At 41.8% G+C, this 15,029-nt stretch overlaps 1 protein-coding gene across 1 annotated transcript in view; it reads left to right on the top strand.

Annotated features, from left to right (window-relative positions):
* The window catches only part of CSTF3 (cleavage stimulation factor subunit 3), a 48,092-nt gene that overhangs the window by 25,498 nt on the left and 7,565 nt on the right, over positions 1-15,029 (top strand). Inside the window, exons 4-13 of the mRNA XM_002196053.5 lie at positions 6,659-6,691; positions 7,068-7,165; positions 8,530-8,596; positions 8,693-8,727; positions 8,836-8,962; positions 11,459-11,536; positions 11,736-11,898; positions 12,403-12,512; positions 12,899-13,015; positions 14,128-14,202. Of these exons, the coding sequence (XP_002196089.1) occupies positions 6,659-6,691; positions 7,068-7,165; positions 8,530-8,596; positions 8,693-8,727; positions 8,836-8,962; positions 11,459-11,536; positions 11,736-11,898; positions 12,403-12,512; positions 12,899-13,015; positions 14,128-14,202 (903 nt within the window). The remainder of the gene's footprint in view (positions 1-6,658; positions 6,692-7,067; positions 7,166-8,529; positions 8,597-8,692; positions 8,728-8,835; positions 8,963-11,458; positions 11,537-11,735; positions 11,899-12,402; positions 12,513-12,898; positions 13,016-14,127; positions 14,203-15,029) is intronic.

Here is a 15,029-nt window from a genome sequence, read left to right as displayed (position 1 = left end):
TTGAAAATTGTGCATTCTTTTCAAAATATTAACGTGAAGGAAGGCCCTCCCTGCAGGACCAAGAGGCCAGCATTTTTGTAAGGGGGTAGAGGCAGATACTACTCCTGCAGATTTGTCTCTTTGTGAAAATTAATCAAATTGCACTAAGGTGCAAACCGAAGCACATTTGCTAGTTTTAGTAGCTCTGTCTCTGAGCTCTTACTTGTTAGTGAAGCATTTGCTCTTTTCACTAGAGTAGGTATTTAGGAATCAGATGGGATAGGTAGTCCTTTTATATTCCAAACTATATTGTTAGTAGCAAAGTTTATTTACTGCAGTGCATTAATCCTTCATCACTTCTGGATCAATGTTTACTGTAAGTAACAAAGAGGTTGTCTGTATTCTCAGGCCTTGTATTACTGCACTTCTGGAATGCAGTTTGCTCATACCTAAGCATTTTCTAGTCAAGTATTTATATGGATTGATTCCTTTCCTGATGCATCAGAAAATTAAAGGTACTGTGTCTTTCAGTCTAATAGATTAAACAGAAAGACTTCTTCCACTTGCAGATTTTTTAGATTGGTAATTTTTTGTTTACATAGTTTTTCTAATTAAGAATGACTCAACACTGTTTAACTAGGGAATTTCACTCTGTCTGCAGAGGGACATTTCACAAGTTCTTCTTTTTGCACCCTTTCCCAAAGCCTTCTGCTCTGAGCTGTTCTCTCACCACCCTCAGGCCCCTTGGGTTCCTTTCTTTCCCAGACTTTCAGATAAATCTAGTTTTATGTTTGCAGTTTCAGAAATGGCCTTTTCAAGTCTTCAGTCCAATTTTTGCAGTTAGTCAGTGAGGGAGATGTTCAGGCAGAGATTCTCCAGGCTGCAGCCTCTGAGAGGAGAGATGTTGGTCGAGTATTAACTTTGATATGCTGTGGTTAATGGTTTCTGAAGGCTGTTTCAGGTTCTGTTAAAGGCTTGGGTGATGAAGCTGTAATGAGAATTTTCAAGAAGTTAAGAGAGTGAGGAGCAGTCTTGCCTCTTATTGCCCATTCATGCAGTGGCTCTGTCTCTGCCACTGCCCTGTCCCCATTTCCTGCTGCCACTTAGCTCCTGTCCTTCATTTCCTAATTATCATTTTTCCTGTAGACATGACCAGCTTTTTCTGTTGAAAATGGTCATGTGGCTCAGAATTTTGCTATTAAGTCATCTTTCTCACTATCTGTTCAGTAAGTGCCTGTTCAACTATTTTTGAGTGCAGGATATGAACTGGTAATTGGATATACAGAACTGCAGCTTTGCTTCATTAGCAGAACCAATATTCTCAGTTACTGTAAAGTTTTTTATTCTTAAATAATGTGAGCAAATTGAAAGTGTACCTAACTATTAATAGAGTGTATGTGACACCTCCAGGATGGGTGGGATCAGGAAGCTGGTGGAACATTGGGACAGGCTTCCCAGGGAGGTGATCCTGCTAGGGTTTAAGTGTCATTTGGACATGTAAATTACATTTAAGTGTAATTTAGCCCTTAAGAACGTCCTTGAGCCTCTTGTCAGCCCTGAAGTGGGGCTGCGTGATCAGGGTAGGTCCCTTCCCACTGAAACATTCTATTCTGAGGTTTCTTCAGAAGCAGATTGCAAAATAGTGAGGGTTTTCCCCCTCTACATTACATCTGGGGTTCTTTTGGCAGCTGTGAGTGAATCCTGTTTTTCACATATGTCTAGTGGATACAACATGACTTTTAAATTTTGATGCCATGGTTCTGGAAGCTCTAGACACAGTCCTTGTAAATAGTAGTTGGAGGCATTTAATTTAAATTACTTTTTAAGTCCCATTTTATGGCAGACTTTGAAATTGAAGCATATAACCAGGTGAATGTGTGAAATTACAGTTCTGAATGAAAACATGTGAAATCTCATCTTGCTGCCTTTTGAGAAAATGGGTTTTCCCATGGCCAGTGTACTCTATCTCTTCTTTGCAGGCTTTACTAATGGCAAGATAAAAGCTGTATTTTCACAGGGAGTAGTAAAACTCTGAATAAAGACAGCAGAAGTACCTAATAATTCAAACCTTATCTGGTACAAATTGTAGCAAAACAATGTATTACAGAAATTGCATCTGCAGTCACACACTGATGTTTTTCAAGAAAGGATTTGGAATATCTGGCACAAATGAAATACAGGCTTTGTTCAGCATTCATAAAATAAGTTTTGCATCCAGTTATTTAGACAATGATAATCCAGCCTCCTTGGGTTAATGGCCACGGGGAAGTGCAGTGCTAGCCCTGCTTTTTTCTGCTTTTCACGTGCCTGGGGATGTTGTTTGCAAAGGCCATTGCTCTTCCCTGGGCTGTAGGACAAGGATTTTGTCACTAAGTGCTCACTCACACAATTAGTCACTGGCTGGGAGCCTCAGCAAACAGCAAAAAGCTGAATGTGCTGGAGCTAGAACAGAGAATTAGCATCTCCATCCTTTCAAATGCCACTCCTTTGACTTGCTGTGGTGCCAAGCCTGTACTTTGGAGACAGAGAAATATGAACCTATTTTGTTACACCCACAGTTCTGTACTGTTGGACACCCAAATTGCACCCCACTCTGCTGATTATTTCACCCTAACAATCAAGATGGAAAAAAAAAAAAGCAAATGGTCAAGACAAATGGATTCAGTGGTGATAAATTTTGTGTAGTCTGATCTTATTTTTTAAATGTTAATTTTATTTATCTAATACCCAGTTGTGTAACTGCCAATGAATATAGATATTTCACAGTGTGTTCCCTTCAGTAAACAATTAGTTACCTTCAGTTAACAAAAGCAATATTTCCAAGTACATATATTTAGACTCTGGTTGTAATTTTGTACTGTGAAACAGATATTGTGTATTTTAAAAAAAACCAAAACCCGAACAGTAAGGATGGTGCATATCTTTAAGTGTTTGTAATGAAACCAGATTTTAGGAAAATTCTCAAAAAGGTGACACCCATGTAGCTGTGGTGTTTCTTTCTCTCCCACTTTGTCTCTCATCAGCTGTTGCAGTCTCAGGGCTGCAGAGTGTTTCTCTTCAGGTCCAAAGAAACTCAAAAAAACCTTGGAGTGTAGTGCAAGGGCAGTGAAGGCAAGAGCAAGAGGATCTACCTCACCAAGGGGAGAGCTGCAGGGAGTGAGTAAGGAAACGTCAGATTTTCTGCTGGAGAAAATATGTTTTTCCCCTGGAAAGTAACAATTATAGAAGGAAGATGGAGTTGGGCTATAGAAATAAATCAAACCATGCTCATCTTTAATTATCACATACTAACTATGCTTCCTTATGAGCTTGGTGGAAAGCTGAAGGAGTTAAAATAAAACAGGGATGCTTTTTAGGCTTGTGTTGCATGTTGCCAGACAATTAGAACTAGTATTAAGTCTCTAGATTAGTAAAATCACTTGCCTTGCATAATCATAAATTATTCATGTGGCTTGTAAAAGTCTATTTAAAAGGCTGAAGTAATTTATGGATCAAGTTTTGCCCTTCAATGTTTGTGAAGCTCGTTATAGGGAATTATATTGTGTATTCTAGGAAGAAATTTGACTTCTATTATGAATTAATCTTGTACAAAGATGATACAGTAGTGACTTAAATTTCTCATTGGAGCATCAAATCTAACATTATTCTTCTAGCAAAGCAGGTGGAATTTCTCCTTGTCATGGGGAGAGGAGGGCAGGTTCACATGTGTTTTGCTACAGGAATGTCCAAGCATTGCTGGTCAGACTGGGAGGTCTTTGTGTAGTCCTCAAGAATGGAGGGGAGACACTCATTACATGGATTTTACCTTGGAATGAGGATATCCCTCAGCTCATTGAGTAGGAGATGGATTTGTGGTGGAGCCACTCCTCTGTGTCAGCTTGTGAGGGTTACACCTGCCCCGTGAATTAAAGCAGTCAGAATAGGAATCCTGGCAACCTTAGAAACTGGAGGATAAGCTGCCGTAAATATCTTTATAGTTGATTTTATGTTTGTCTTTTAAGGACAAAATTACAGTAGTAATGTCAGTTCTTTGATGCTTTCCCACATCTCATCACTGCCTGTTGCAGTGTCTGTCATAGGAAAACCAAGAAATGCGTGATGGGCCCTGGGGGCAGCACCTGCTCCTGCCGGGGGTGGTGCTGGGCTTTCCCTGAGCCAGGGCTGCCAGGGTGTTTGCTTGGGAATGAACTAAGAAATGCAGATTCCTGCAAGAGAGATGCTTTTCTGGCATAGTTGAGATGGTTACAATAAAAAGCAACAGACTCCATTTTCAGAAGGCTTCAAACCTGTTTTTATTCTAGCATAGATGCTTTTTATACATTCTAACAAGGCTCCCAAGTTTACACTTCACTCATTGATTAGGAAAGACAAACAAAATGCTCATTGGAATATACAATTGCAGGTTTCTCTTATTTATCCTTCTCTCTTTCTTAGTTTCTGTGTCAATGACCTTGGTAGGAAATTCTTTCAGGAGTAAACATGGATCTTCTTATCAAATTTCTGTCTGGCTCACAGAAGTCACTGTAAAACCTTTTCCTCACTTTTCCATGGAGAGATCCAGAAAGTGTTGGCCAGTACTGCTTTGCTTTTCTTCTTAAACAAATCCTTCTGCTTGCCAGCCTCCTGACTCCACTGGTACTAAGGTTTCTGAATTTTTAGATACCAAACCCCTTGTGTGCATTTACCAAATATGGAATGCTGATGTGAAGTCCAGATGTGGTCAGCAGCTTTTCATATATATGATAATCACATAGCAAATATTTTGCTTTGAGTCATAACCCATGCAAATAAAGAATATACCTCCTTTTCTTAGCAAAGTAATTTTCTTTTCAAGGTCTTTGGTCCTGGGAAGTGCAAGCAGTCTAATTGATACGTATTCCTTGTGCTCCATCCTTTGATGTTGCCTGGTGACAGTGCTGCCAGGAGCTACTAAACTTGCTGACACTGTTTTACCTGGCTGCACCTGGGAGGCAAACTCATTTTCTGCCCTGTCTGCTTACAGCTTTTCCTTCTGAGCTCTTAAAAATTATTTTTCATCTTGTTACTGAATAATAAGAGGATGATGCCTTTTGTCAGTGGCAGAGCCATGAATTAATTATTTAATTTTCACAAGCGAATTCATGCTATCTCCTATCTCACTCTGTTTAAAGAAGAAAATTAATCTTGCATATCTTGTTGAAGGTTTCACTTAAATTAAGTACAAGGGAAAGAAGGTGCAAGCAGCTGTCCTGTGTGCTATGGCATAGAAACCGAGATTCATTTGTTCTTTTTCACTCAGCCAAGGGTAGCAGGAGATTTCAGGGAGTGGGAGAAGAAGGATGAAGTTTTTTTTGGGACTCTGCAAGACACAATGAGGTTTAATTTACCTTCCTGCCATCCTGGATTGTGTGGAATCCTTTCAGCCTGGGTGGGATACCACTCCAGTTCAAGTGTGGTACAGACACAAGGGTCCAGCCTTCCTTGTGTGCCAATAAAGTTGTTTTTCCAATATTATTTCAGTTCTTTTATTTTTAACTGATCTTTTTCAGGAGTGGGAGAGATGGGGATGGCTCCTTTGAGCCTCTCAGGCCCGGGGTGTTGCAGAAGTAGAGATGCTCAGGGAACAGGGGGCGGGGTGTTCTTATTTTAGATCTCCTGCAGTCCCTGTCTCCTGATGCTTCCATTAAAAATTCTGCTGTGCTCTAGAGTGGGAATGATATAAACTGAAATCATTAATCCCCGGTGCAAAGGGTGCTGTTTGCTGCCTACACCTCGGGGAGATGGAGAGGTGCTTGTGTTTCACACCACAATAAAGGCTGGGAATGCTCTAAGTGAACAAAGAGCAGTGAGATTTAAAAGGGGAGTTGGATGCTTTACAAAAATGCAACACAGCATAACAAATCCTTATTTCATTAAAGGCACTTTATTTCAAGGCGTCTGTTAAGGTTATTGTTGACTCTCCTTGTGTCATCAGGATGTGTCTGTAGAGATTTCCTAGCCTGCTGCCATAGCTGGAGCTAACAAATCCATGCAGGATGCCACTCTGCCCTCCTCATCAGTCTTTCCTTTGTCCTGTCTGAAAAGCAGCCTGTTAGCTGGGGGCTGAATTTCACCCCCTGCCCTTGTGGGGTGTGTCTGAATGAATGAAAGTGCTGCTGGCTTGTGAGTCCCTCCTCCAGGGAGCACCAGGGCTGGGGCAGCTGTGGAAAAACAGGTTCTCCATGGGTACTATTCCCTTATTCAGCATCAGCAGATTGGAGCAAAGTGCAATTTGAGTAATGAATACTCAAGTATAATACATTTATTAGCCTAGTAATTTTGTAAATACAGTATTTTACCCTTAATTTACTAAATCTTAGTCTAGAAGCTCTGGTACCTAAATCTATATCTGCACTGAATGCATCAGGTTCCTTGAAATAAAAGGCTAAGTCTGGATGTTCAAACCACAAAGCAAATTTGCTGGTACCTACATTTTGGAATTGAAGAATTAAAAATAAAAATAAAAAAGCTGCTAATTTTGCGGCAAAGTACATGACTTTTGTATGTTTAATTATATTTTTGGAACATTACATGGTGTTTTGGTGTAATTAGTTTAGGCAAAATACAAACTGGAATGCTATAGTACTGTATGAAGAATATATTCCTACTATTCTAAAATAGTTTCTTAAGTGATTTGTTTTTTTTTTCTGCTTCCCTGTAGATTAAAGCAAAAAATTATGACAAAGTGGAAAAGGTGAGTCATATTCATATATGTAATATATCTCTATAGCAAGAACAAGTACCTTGTGATTGGGCTAAATCAAATTGAAAAACGCTGTAGCTGTCATTGAATATGAAACACAGATAAAAAGTAGCATTAAAGTTGACTTGTTGCTGCCAAGTTCTGATCAGTGAAGTGTGCAGGGGGTTTCTCTGCTTAATTCTCTCCAGTTCCCTTGCATAGCATGGAGCTGCTTTAAAAAAAAGAATGAGTAGTTTAACTTATTCTTTCTTATAAATCTCAATCATAATTAGAAGGGTTGTTTAAATTCATTTTGTATAGCTTTAAAAGTAGAAACCTAATTTCTGTGTCTGGAATCCTGATCACATCTTCTTGATGTATTAAACAGTTATTTCAGCGCTGCCTTATGAAGGTTTTGCACATTGATTTATGGAAATGTTACCTTTCCTATGTACGAGAAACCAAGGGGAAGCTACCTAGTTACAAGTAAGTTCCCAGAGTTGCTCTGAATTATTCTAGTTTTATGGTGAATCTCTTCTTGATTTTTGACCAGGGGATGGGGAGGAATCTGGGTGACAAATCTATCTGGGGATTTTCTCTCGGGGGTTAATATATAATCTGCATTTAGGAAACAATGACGTCTCTCTAATTGAGCTTGCTGGGTAAAATTGGTTCCTTAATCTGGACTCCTCTAACAGGATGGGATAAGAGCAGTGGAGGAGCTGGTGTATCAATACCAGTTCCCTGCAGATGGGATTGGTGCTTGAACCAAAAACCTGAAAAACCTGGAAAACATTTCTTCCTCTCTGTCCTTGCCCTCAGTGTCCCGTTTAGTCTCCACTAAATTTAACACTGGTTCCAGCTGAGACCAGTAGCAGTAAAGAGTTCAGGAATTGTAGGAAGTTTTGGAATGCATTAAAAAATGTCATAAAATTTAGGGTGTCAGAGTTTGGGGTATGTTAGTCTTCATCCCTTTTCAGTTATTACATTTTACTTGTTTATATTCCTGTGGGTTGAGTTTCAAAAAACACCAGTGACTTATAGCATTTATAAACTGTCTCTTCCCCAGCCCACCATAATTTCTTTGCACTGTAATTGGCAAAATGAGGAATGCATTAACAGAGAAAATAAGCAAGAGGTTTTAATTTATTTTTACACGACTTTTTGAAACAATTTTAGAAGTGACAGTTTCAGTTTGCCTTTCCTCTGTTTCTCCTGTTAATGTGGTCAAGGAGGCAATAAGTTACTGAAGTGTGTTTGTATAAAGGAAACTGGGAGAAAAGTTGGGGAGAGGAAAAACAGCTTTCACTGAAACTTAGCCAAGGAAGTTCTGTAAACATTTTAAATTTGAGGGAAAATACTTGGAAATAAGAAATCATGTGAAGTATTCTGGGCAGTTTCCACACAAGGGAGCTACACCTAATTGTCCCAGCCTTTTGGGGTTCCTGGAGAATTACAGAAAGGTTTGGGGAACTCTGAGGGGAAAAAATAAGAAACCATGGGTGCATCTGTCAGCTGAGAAGATGCGGAGAGCAGATGGTTTCTTCTCAACTTCATGTCATATTCGTGGATTTCCAATGCCTTGGGGTGGGCCAGGAACTGTTAAAATGCTGGATTACCACCAGTGGATTTAAATAATTCTTGAATAAAACAAACAACTAAAACCCCAACAGAATCTGAATAAGGAATTTAAAGCTATCTGAATACCAATTTTTGCTCTCAGGTGTTGAATGATATTTCTCATTCCTTGATATTTGGTTAGAATTTGCTGCACAAAACAATACTCTTAAATAAAGAATTTTTAAAATACTAAACACTTGCTTTATGGTCTTTGTGATTCTTTTCCTCAGAGAAAAAATGGCTCAGGCATATGATTTTGCTCTGGATAAGATTGGCATGGAAATCATGTCATACCAGGTATGTTTTCTTAATCAAAACACATTTTATTTCTAACTTTATGACAAGTACAGCTAACCATTGGTTTCACTATATGTAATATTTTTTCTCACCTAGATCTGGGTGGATTACATCAATTTTTTGAAAGGCGTGTAAGTACCTGAAAATTAACTTTTTTAAAGCTCAGTTAATGCAATGCTGATGTTCCTGCCAGTTGTGACCTGTCATAGCTGACGTTGCTCTCTCTCCCCACTGTTTAGAGAAGCAGTAGGATCTTATGCAGAAAACCAGAGGATCACAGCTGTCCGTAGGGTTTACCAGCGTGGTTGTGTCAACCCCATGATAAACATAGAGCAGCTCTGGAGAGATTATAACAAATATGAAGAGGTAACCAATAACTGATTCTTTGTGACATTCAGCAGGAAATAATTATCCTGTAATTCAGTGTGGTGCCCAAGCTATACCCACTAAACATGTGTGTAGAAAAGAGATGACCAGCAGTATAAACACATTTTTGTGTGCAGTATGTAGCAACTCCTGCGGCAAAACTCTACAGGTACCCGAGTGATTTTTTAATTCCTTTCAAAGACCCTCCATGAGATACATTTGACTGTCCCATTTCCCAGCTGGTCCAGTGGAATTGCTGGTGGGTGGGTGGGTGGGTGGGTGGGTGGGTGGGTGAGTGAGTGAGTGAGTGAGTGAGTGAGTGAGTGAGACAGGCATTACTGTCCTCAGTGGTGGAGCTGGAGCAGCTCAGCTGGCAGTAAGGACTTGTGTCCCCAAGGAGGCACTCCCCTCCTTTCACTTAGAGTCAAATGGCATTCAGCTGGGATGGTTTGGACTTCCTCCACTTCCTCCATTAAGTTACAAGGTCTCAGTGCTTGAAAGTGCTCCTCACCATCCCTCACCTGAAGCCATTCCAGCAGCCCTCCAGGTGAGTCTGCTCTCACACTGCCTTCAGCCAGCACCAGCTCAGCTCACTGCATTTCTGGCCAGTTTGTAGCTGCAACTTTAGAGTGTATTTTCAAGCACAGCTGGTGACAAACCAGCCCCAGTCAGCAGCAGCGTGACTGCAAGGCTGATGTGGATGCCCTGGTGCTCAGCAAGGATGATCATACAGCACTGGCATGGTTGCTGTGGGTCACTGTGCCCTGAGCAGCAAAGAAGGGCCAGTTCCTGTTCCCTTGTTGCTAATAATGCAAGTTGTGAGCTTGGCTTAGCTGCTGGGAGAACCTCTGGGTGGAAGAACTCCCGGCATCCCAGCCACAAGCATGTACCATGACAGCTCATTGCCCCACAGGTGTTTGGGGACACCACTGCTGTCACCAGGGAGGATGCCCAGGACACACCTTCTCCAGTGTAGGAAAATCCCCAACACCACTTCCCCATAAACCACCCCTTCTGCTCCCACACAGCAAGCAAAGGCTCTCACTGCTGGTTCCTCCTGCTTTCATTAGACACAGGGAGGCTGCCCAGTTTCCAGCTGGGGCAGCTCTGGCTGACACCTGGAACTCCAGGCTGTCCCTCAGGCTGTTTGAGCTGCTGGAAGCTGAGAACCAGTGCTGAGCTTGGGCACAGGGCTCTGTCTGTCCTGTTCTGGCTGCTCTGGCCTCAGGGACAGGGCTGCTGCTCACGAGTGTCCTGGCACAGGGAAATAAGTGCTCCTCACCAGAAGGGCTCTTTGAGGGGGAGGAGATTCCCCATGTCAGCAGCCCAACAGCACAGAGACTTCATGCAGGTCTCAGTATGGAAAGTTAATGGCCATTTGCTGTAATTCAAGCTTTTTAGCTCAGCTGTGGCCACCAGGTAACAATACCAACCTGTCAATCACCAGTCTTTAATTAACTAAGTGGTCAAAAGTGGTAGAGCTTTTAGGGAGACATGGCTCCGTGACAAAGTGACAGTCTGGCTCACAAACCTGCATGGCTGCTGAGCTGGGAGTGCATTCTGGGAGAGTGCTGCTGTATCCTCAGCCTGGTGCTGGGTTAACTGGGGCATTGCTGGGTTTGTGTGACACATGGCCCAGTTTGCTATCCCAGACACTGCCTTTGCTTCTGTAGTGAGGGCAAAGCTTCCTTTGCTTCCCAGCTCAGGTGCCTCTTGGACTTGGACTGAAAGCTGTGCACATCTTCTGCAAAGTCTTGGCAACCACACCAGCAAAATCCACCTAGACACAGGCAACAGCCTGCTAGCAGGCTGCTTTTCCTGCCTGAGAGCAGTTCTTTGAGGGTTTGTTCTTGCCAGAGCCTTGTGCCCAGGGCCTGGCTGCCCCCAGCCTCTGCTGCTCTTGCAGAGCAGCACAGCAGAGCTCTCTGCACGTGTGTGCAGTCCTGGAGGGTGTCAGGCAGTGCTGACACATCTCAGGCCCCTGCTGACAAAGGCACACCTGTGGCAGGGCGTGAGTTGCATGGAACTTCTTCTAAGAGCTGTCAGTCCCTTCAGGAACAGGGGAGAAGGCAGAGCTCTGAGCCTGGGGGTCAGTCTCTGGTACTTCTCATACAGGAAAATCAAATTGCTCATGTGCTCTCAGTCAGGGAGCTGTCACTGGCCATCATTTAAGAGCAAAATTGTAAATCACAAGTACGTTCTTCCCACTTTCACCCACAGCAGTTCTTGTGAAGTTCATTGTATTTTTGAAAGTGATTAAAAATAAGCTGAGGTGCTTCAGGTCACTTGAATTCTAGTCGTGACTTTATCCTCTGATATAAGTTCTTGCCCATATATTTATTAGGTGAAATAAATACTTTGAGATTGGTATTTTACAATAACTTTGTCCTTGCTCACTTTTGCATCCCTTTTCAAACTCTTTCCTGGATAAAATAAGATTCAGTATGTCCAAAGGGAAATTGCACATTCCCAATTCCTTTTTTCATCCTTCTCCAGGGCATCAATATTCACTTAGCCAAGAAGATGATTGAGGACAGGAGTAGAGATTATATGAATGCACGACGTGTGGCAAAGGTACAACCTTCCGTTGACTTTTCTTTGTTCTATTTAATTCCATGAAGCAGCATTAAACTTGGTTCTTACACCAAATAAAAGTATGTACAGACTAAGAAGGCTGGTATGCTAAAATATTTCCATTTGTTTTAGAAAGCATAAGCTGAAGTAAGTGTTCAATGTGTTTAAACTACTCTTCAGAGCATTGCTTCTGTTTCAGGAGTACGAGACGGTGATGAAGGGCCTGGACCGCAACGCTCCCTCCGTGCCCCCACAAAACACCCCCCAGGAGGCTCAGCAGGTGGACATGTGGAAAAAGTACATCCAGTGGGAAAAGAGCAACCCTCTACGAACAGAAGACCAAACTCTCATTACAAAAAGAGGTAATCAGATGTCTCTAGGGCATAGAGAATTGTATTTCTCAGCTCCAGCAGAAGTCCTGACATGATTTGGTGCTCAGGGATCGTGCTGGAGTAGAAGTTGATTGAGTTTCTTGAATTGTGTGGGTGGTTTTTTATTAAAAAAACTAAAATCTAGATTTTGCTAAAGCCAAGCTGAAAATAAGAAATGCATTTTGGGAGACAGTGCTATAGTTGCGTGGCACTGAACCTCCAGTGCAGGTCAGGAAGCAGTAGATTGGAGCCTGATTTCATGGCTGATTTTTGGTGAGCTCTGCTTGTTCCTCTGTGGACAAGGCAGGTTTTAGCTGCTGCTTGTGGTTCATAAAGTTCCTGGCAATATAAAAGAACTGCAGCAGTGACCATTGTATTCAAAGTCAATTAGTGTTGATGTTGTCTGATTCATTTGATGAATTTTGCATTCCATACTTGGGTTGTACAATGGTGGTATCATTTCCAAGGAGTGTTTCTCTCGTGTTTTGCCCACAGTGATGTTTGCCTATGAGCAGTGTCTCCTGGTGCTGGGCCATCACCCAGACATCTGGTATGAAGCAGCTCAGTACCTCGAGCAGTCCAGCAAGCTGCTGGCTGAGAAAGGGGTAAGCAGCTTGCCACTGGCTTTCTCTTATTTCCTTGCTCTGACATGGTGTACTGTCAGTTTTTTCTCAGAATCAAGGAGGAGGGTGTGAAAAATAGTTGTGACATGTTCAGAATTTTCCAGTTGGGAAATTAAAAATTTTAAGAAATAAAACATGTCTGCATTTTAGATAAGAATTGTGAAAAATTGTTTCAATCTTGACCAGTTTTAGGCATGGGGGATTTTTTGGGCCTGATTTTGTGATTCCTTAGGTACTGGGGAGATGATTGTCTCTTTGTTGGAGCACTGAATGGAAATTCACTGGGGCTTGTCACACACAGAAGATATTCCATAAGTTGGCCTTTGTTGTCACAGATGCTGAACAATTATATTATTATTTTATAACAGGACATGAACAATGCTAAGCTTTTCAGTGATGAGGCTGCTAATATTTATGAAAGAGCGATCAGCACTTTATTAAAGAAGAATATGCTTCTTTATTTTGCATATGCAGATTATGAAGAGGTGAGCAAAAATAGTGATGTACTGACATTAAAATCCAAATACATCTCCCATTAATACTGTCATTTATTTGAAACATACTGAGTACAACAAATTCTGTAGAATTAATTTACTGATTCTTCTAGCCTTATTCTCCTGAGATGGAGTGACAAAATGGAGAGGAAAAGCCCATAGTATGAGCTGTGAAAATCCACTGTCTTTCCATTTCAATATTGACTATATTTCTGAAATTGTTGTAAGAGTGAAATGCTTACAAATTTCCATTTCCCAGAGCATCAGCTTCTTCACTTTTAAAATGGGCATAAAGGGCACCTTTCCTGGGTGATTCCTGGGGAGGTGATGTTTTTGTTGGCACAGCTGTGACAGAAGATGGGAGGCACCTTTGCTGCAGGTCTCTAGAGAAATCTCTTTCCCTAGGCCACTATCTCACTGTGCAGCCTCCACAAGGAGCAGTGCCCCAGTGGTGTTTGTTCCACCAGGAATAAAGGCTGTTTTCCATTGGTCAGATGAGGACTCTGGAGTCCACTGTGGGGTATAGTTTGCCCACTTATTTTATCATGAAAGAATCTTTCCAGGAAGAACTTCAGGACAACAGAGTGGGTAAAAAAAGCCTTTGCCTTTAAAAGAAAAATCCTTCTTTGGTTTTCAGTGCAGCCTCCTGTATGCTGTGTCCTGTTTTTTCAAGGCTGCAGAATACAGCCTGGAGGGCTGCAGCTGGCAGGGAACAGAATGGACTATTTAAAATGTGTAGGTCGGAGAGTTAAGAAGGTTTTCCTACCTATCTGCACATTGCTTTTAGACAGAGGTATATGATGCAGTTTTCATATTCCAAACACCTCCAATTGCAGTTCTGCTGCAGTATTACTACATTAGAAAAAGACTTCAGAGACTCCTGAAAAGCACGTAGGTAACCCTCAGTGGGCAATTAATGTGGGAAGTAAAAAATGTCTGCGTGAGACAGAATACATATCTGACTAAAGGGACTGACATACACAGTATTCAGCCAGGGAAAAATGGGAACAGGAAAATTCTAGTTTTGTCTTCAGCTTGAGTTTTGTATTGTAGGAGATGATCTGAAGGGAGTTACTGAGCAGTCTGTGTTTGCTTTCCCGCAGAGCCGGATGAAGTACGAGAAAGTGCACAGCATCTACAACCGGCTCCTGGCCATCGAGGACATCGACCCCACGCTGGTGAGATCATCCTTGCTGCCTCCACATCCCCAGGGATTGTCACCCAGTGCATGCACAGAGTGGGGAAGCACTTACAGGATTCCTTGGGTCACAGGGGTGGTGGAGCAGGTGGAGTAGTGAGGTGGCAGAATTGCAGCCTTCAATCCATTGAAATACGCAAAGGCGTGTGCACTTTCCTCCTCTGTCTCTTTCACACAGTCTTTTACAGCAAGTAAGGAAGATAAAAAATATAAAATATTTCACAACCATGCTGTGGCCATGTAGTTTGCAAATAAATCTGCAATGCACCATGTAGATATCAGAGTGTTGCTGTACCTGTGCTGCAGTAAGCACTGTCCATGTGCCAACTCTGGTGGTGCTGAAGCAGTGGTGTCAGAAGTAACCTGCCCTCAAAAGGTTGTTTAGTTTATTATAAACAGACACAACAAAGCATGAGGAGGCAAAAGAAGGTGTGAAGCCTAACACTAAACAACAGGTCAGTGTCAGAGGAGAGATATCCATTTACTGACACTTGCCATTCTTTAGAGACACATCCTGATGCTTCCCAAAGGCACATTTTATGGGAAACCACGTACGAGTTCCTCCTGCTAAGGAATGCTGCTATTTGTGATCTAATTCAGAGTGAAGGAGAGTTGACTCCCAAAGAAATGCAAGTCACAAATTGGCTGCTGAATTCACACATTCATTATTTCCTTGATCAGGTATAAATACTTGCAGGCAGGAGGATTTGTATCTTGGATTGTATAATGTACAGTAAAATGCTTCATCAGGTCTTTTGGCTGTTCCTTGGCTTTATGGATATCTTAACTTTATTGGGAAGTTACCAC

This window comes from Taeniopygia guttata, chromosome 5 (genome assembly GCF_048771995.1).
Source record: "Taeniopygia guttata chromosome 5, bTaeGut7.mat, whole genome shotgun sequence".
NCBI classification, from domain to species: Eukaryota; Metazoa; Chordata; class Aves; order Passeriformes; family Estrildidae; genus Taeniopygia; species Taeniopygia guttata.
Note: the sequence above shows the minus strand (reverse complement) of the source record. Positions and strands in the feature narration are given on the sequence as shown.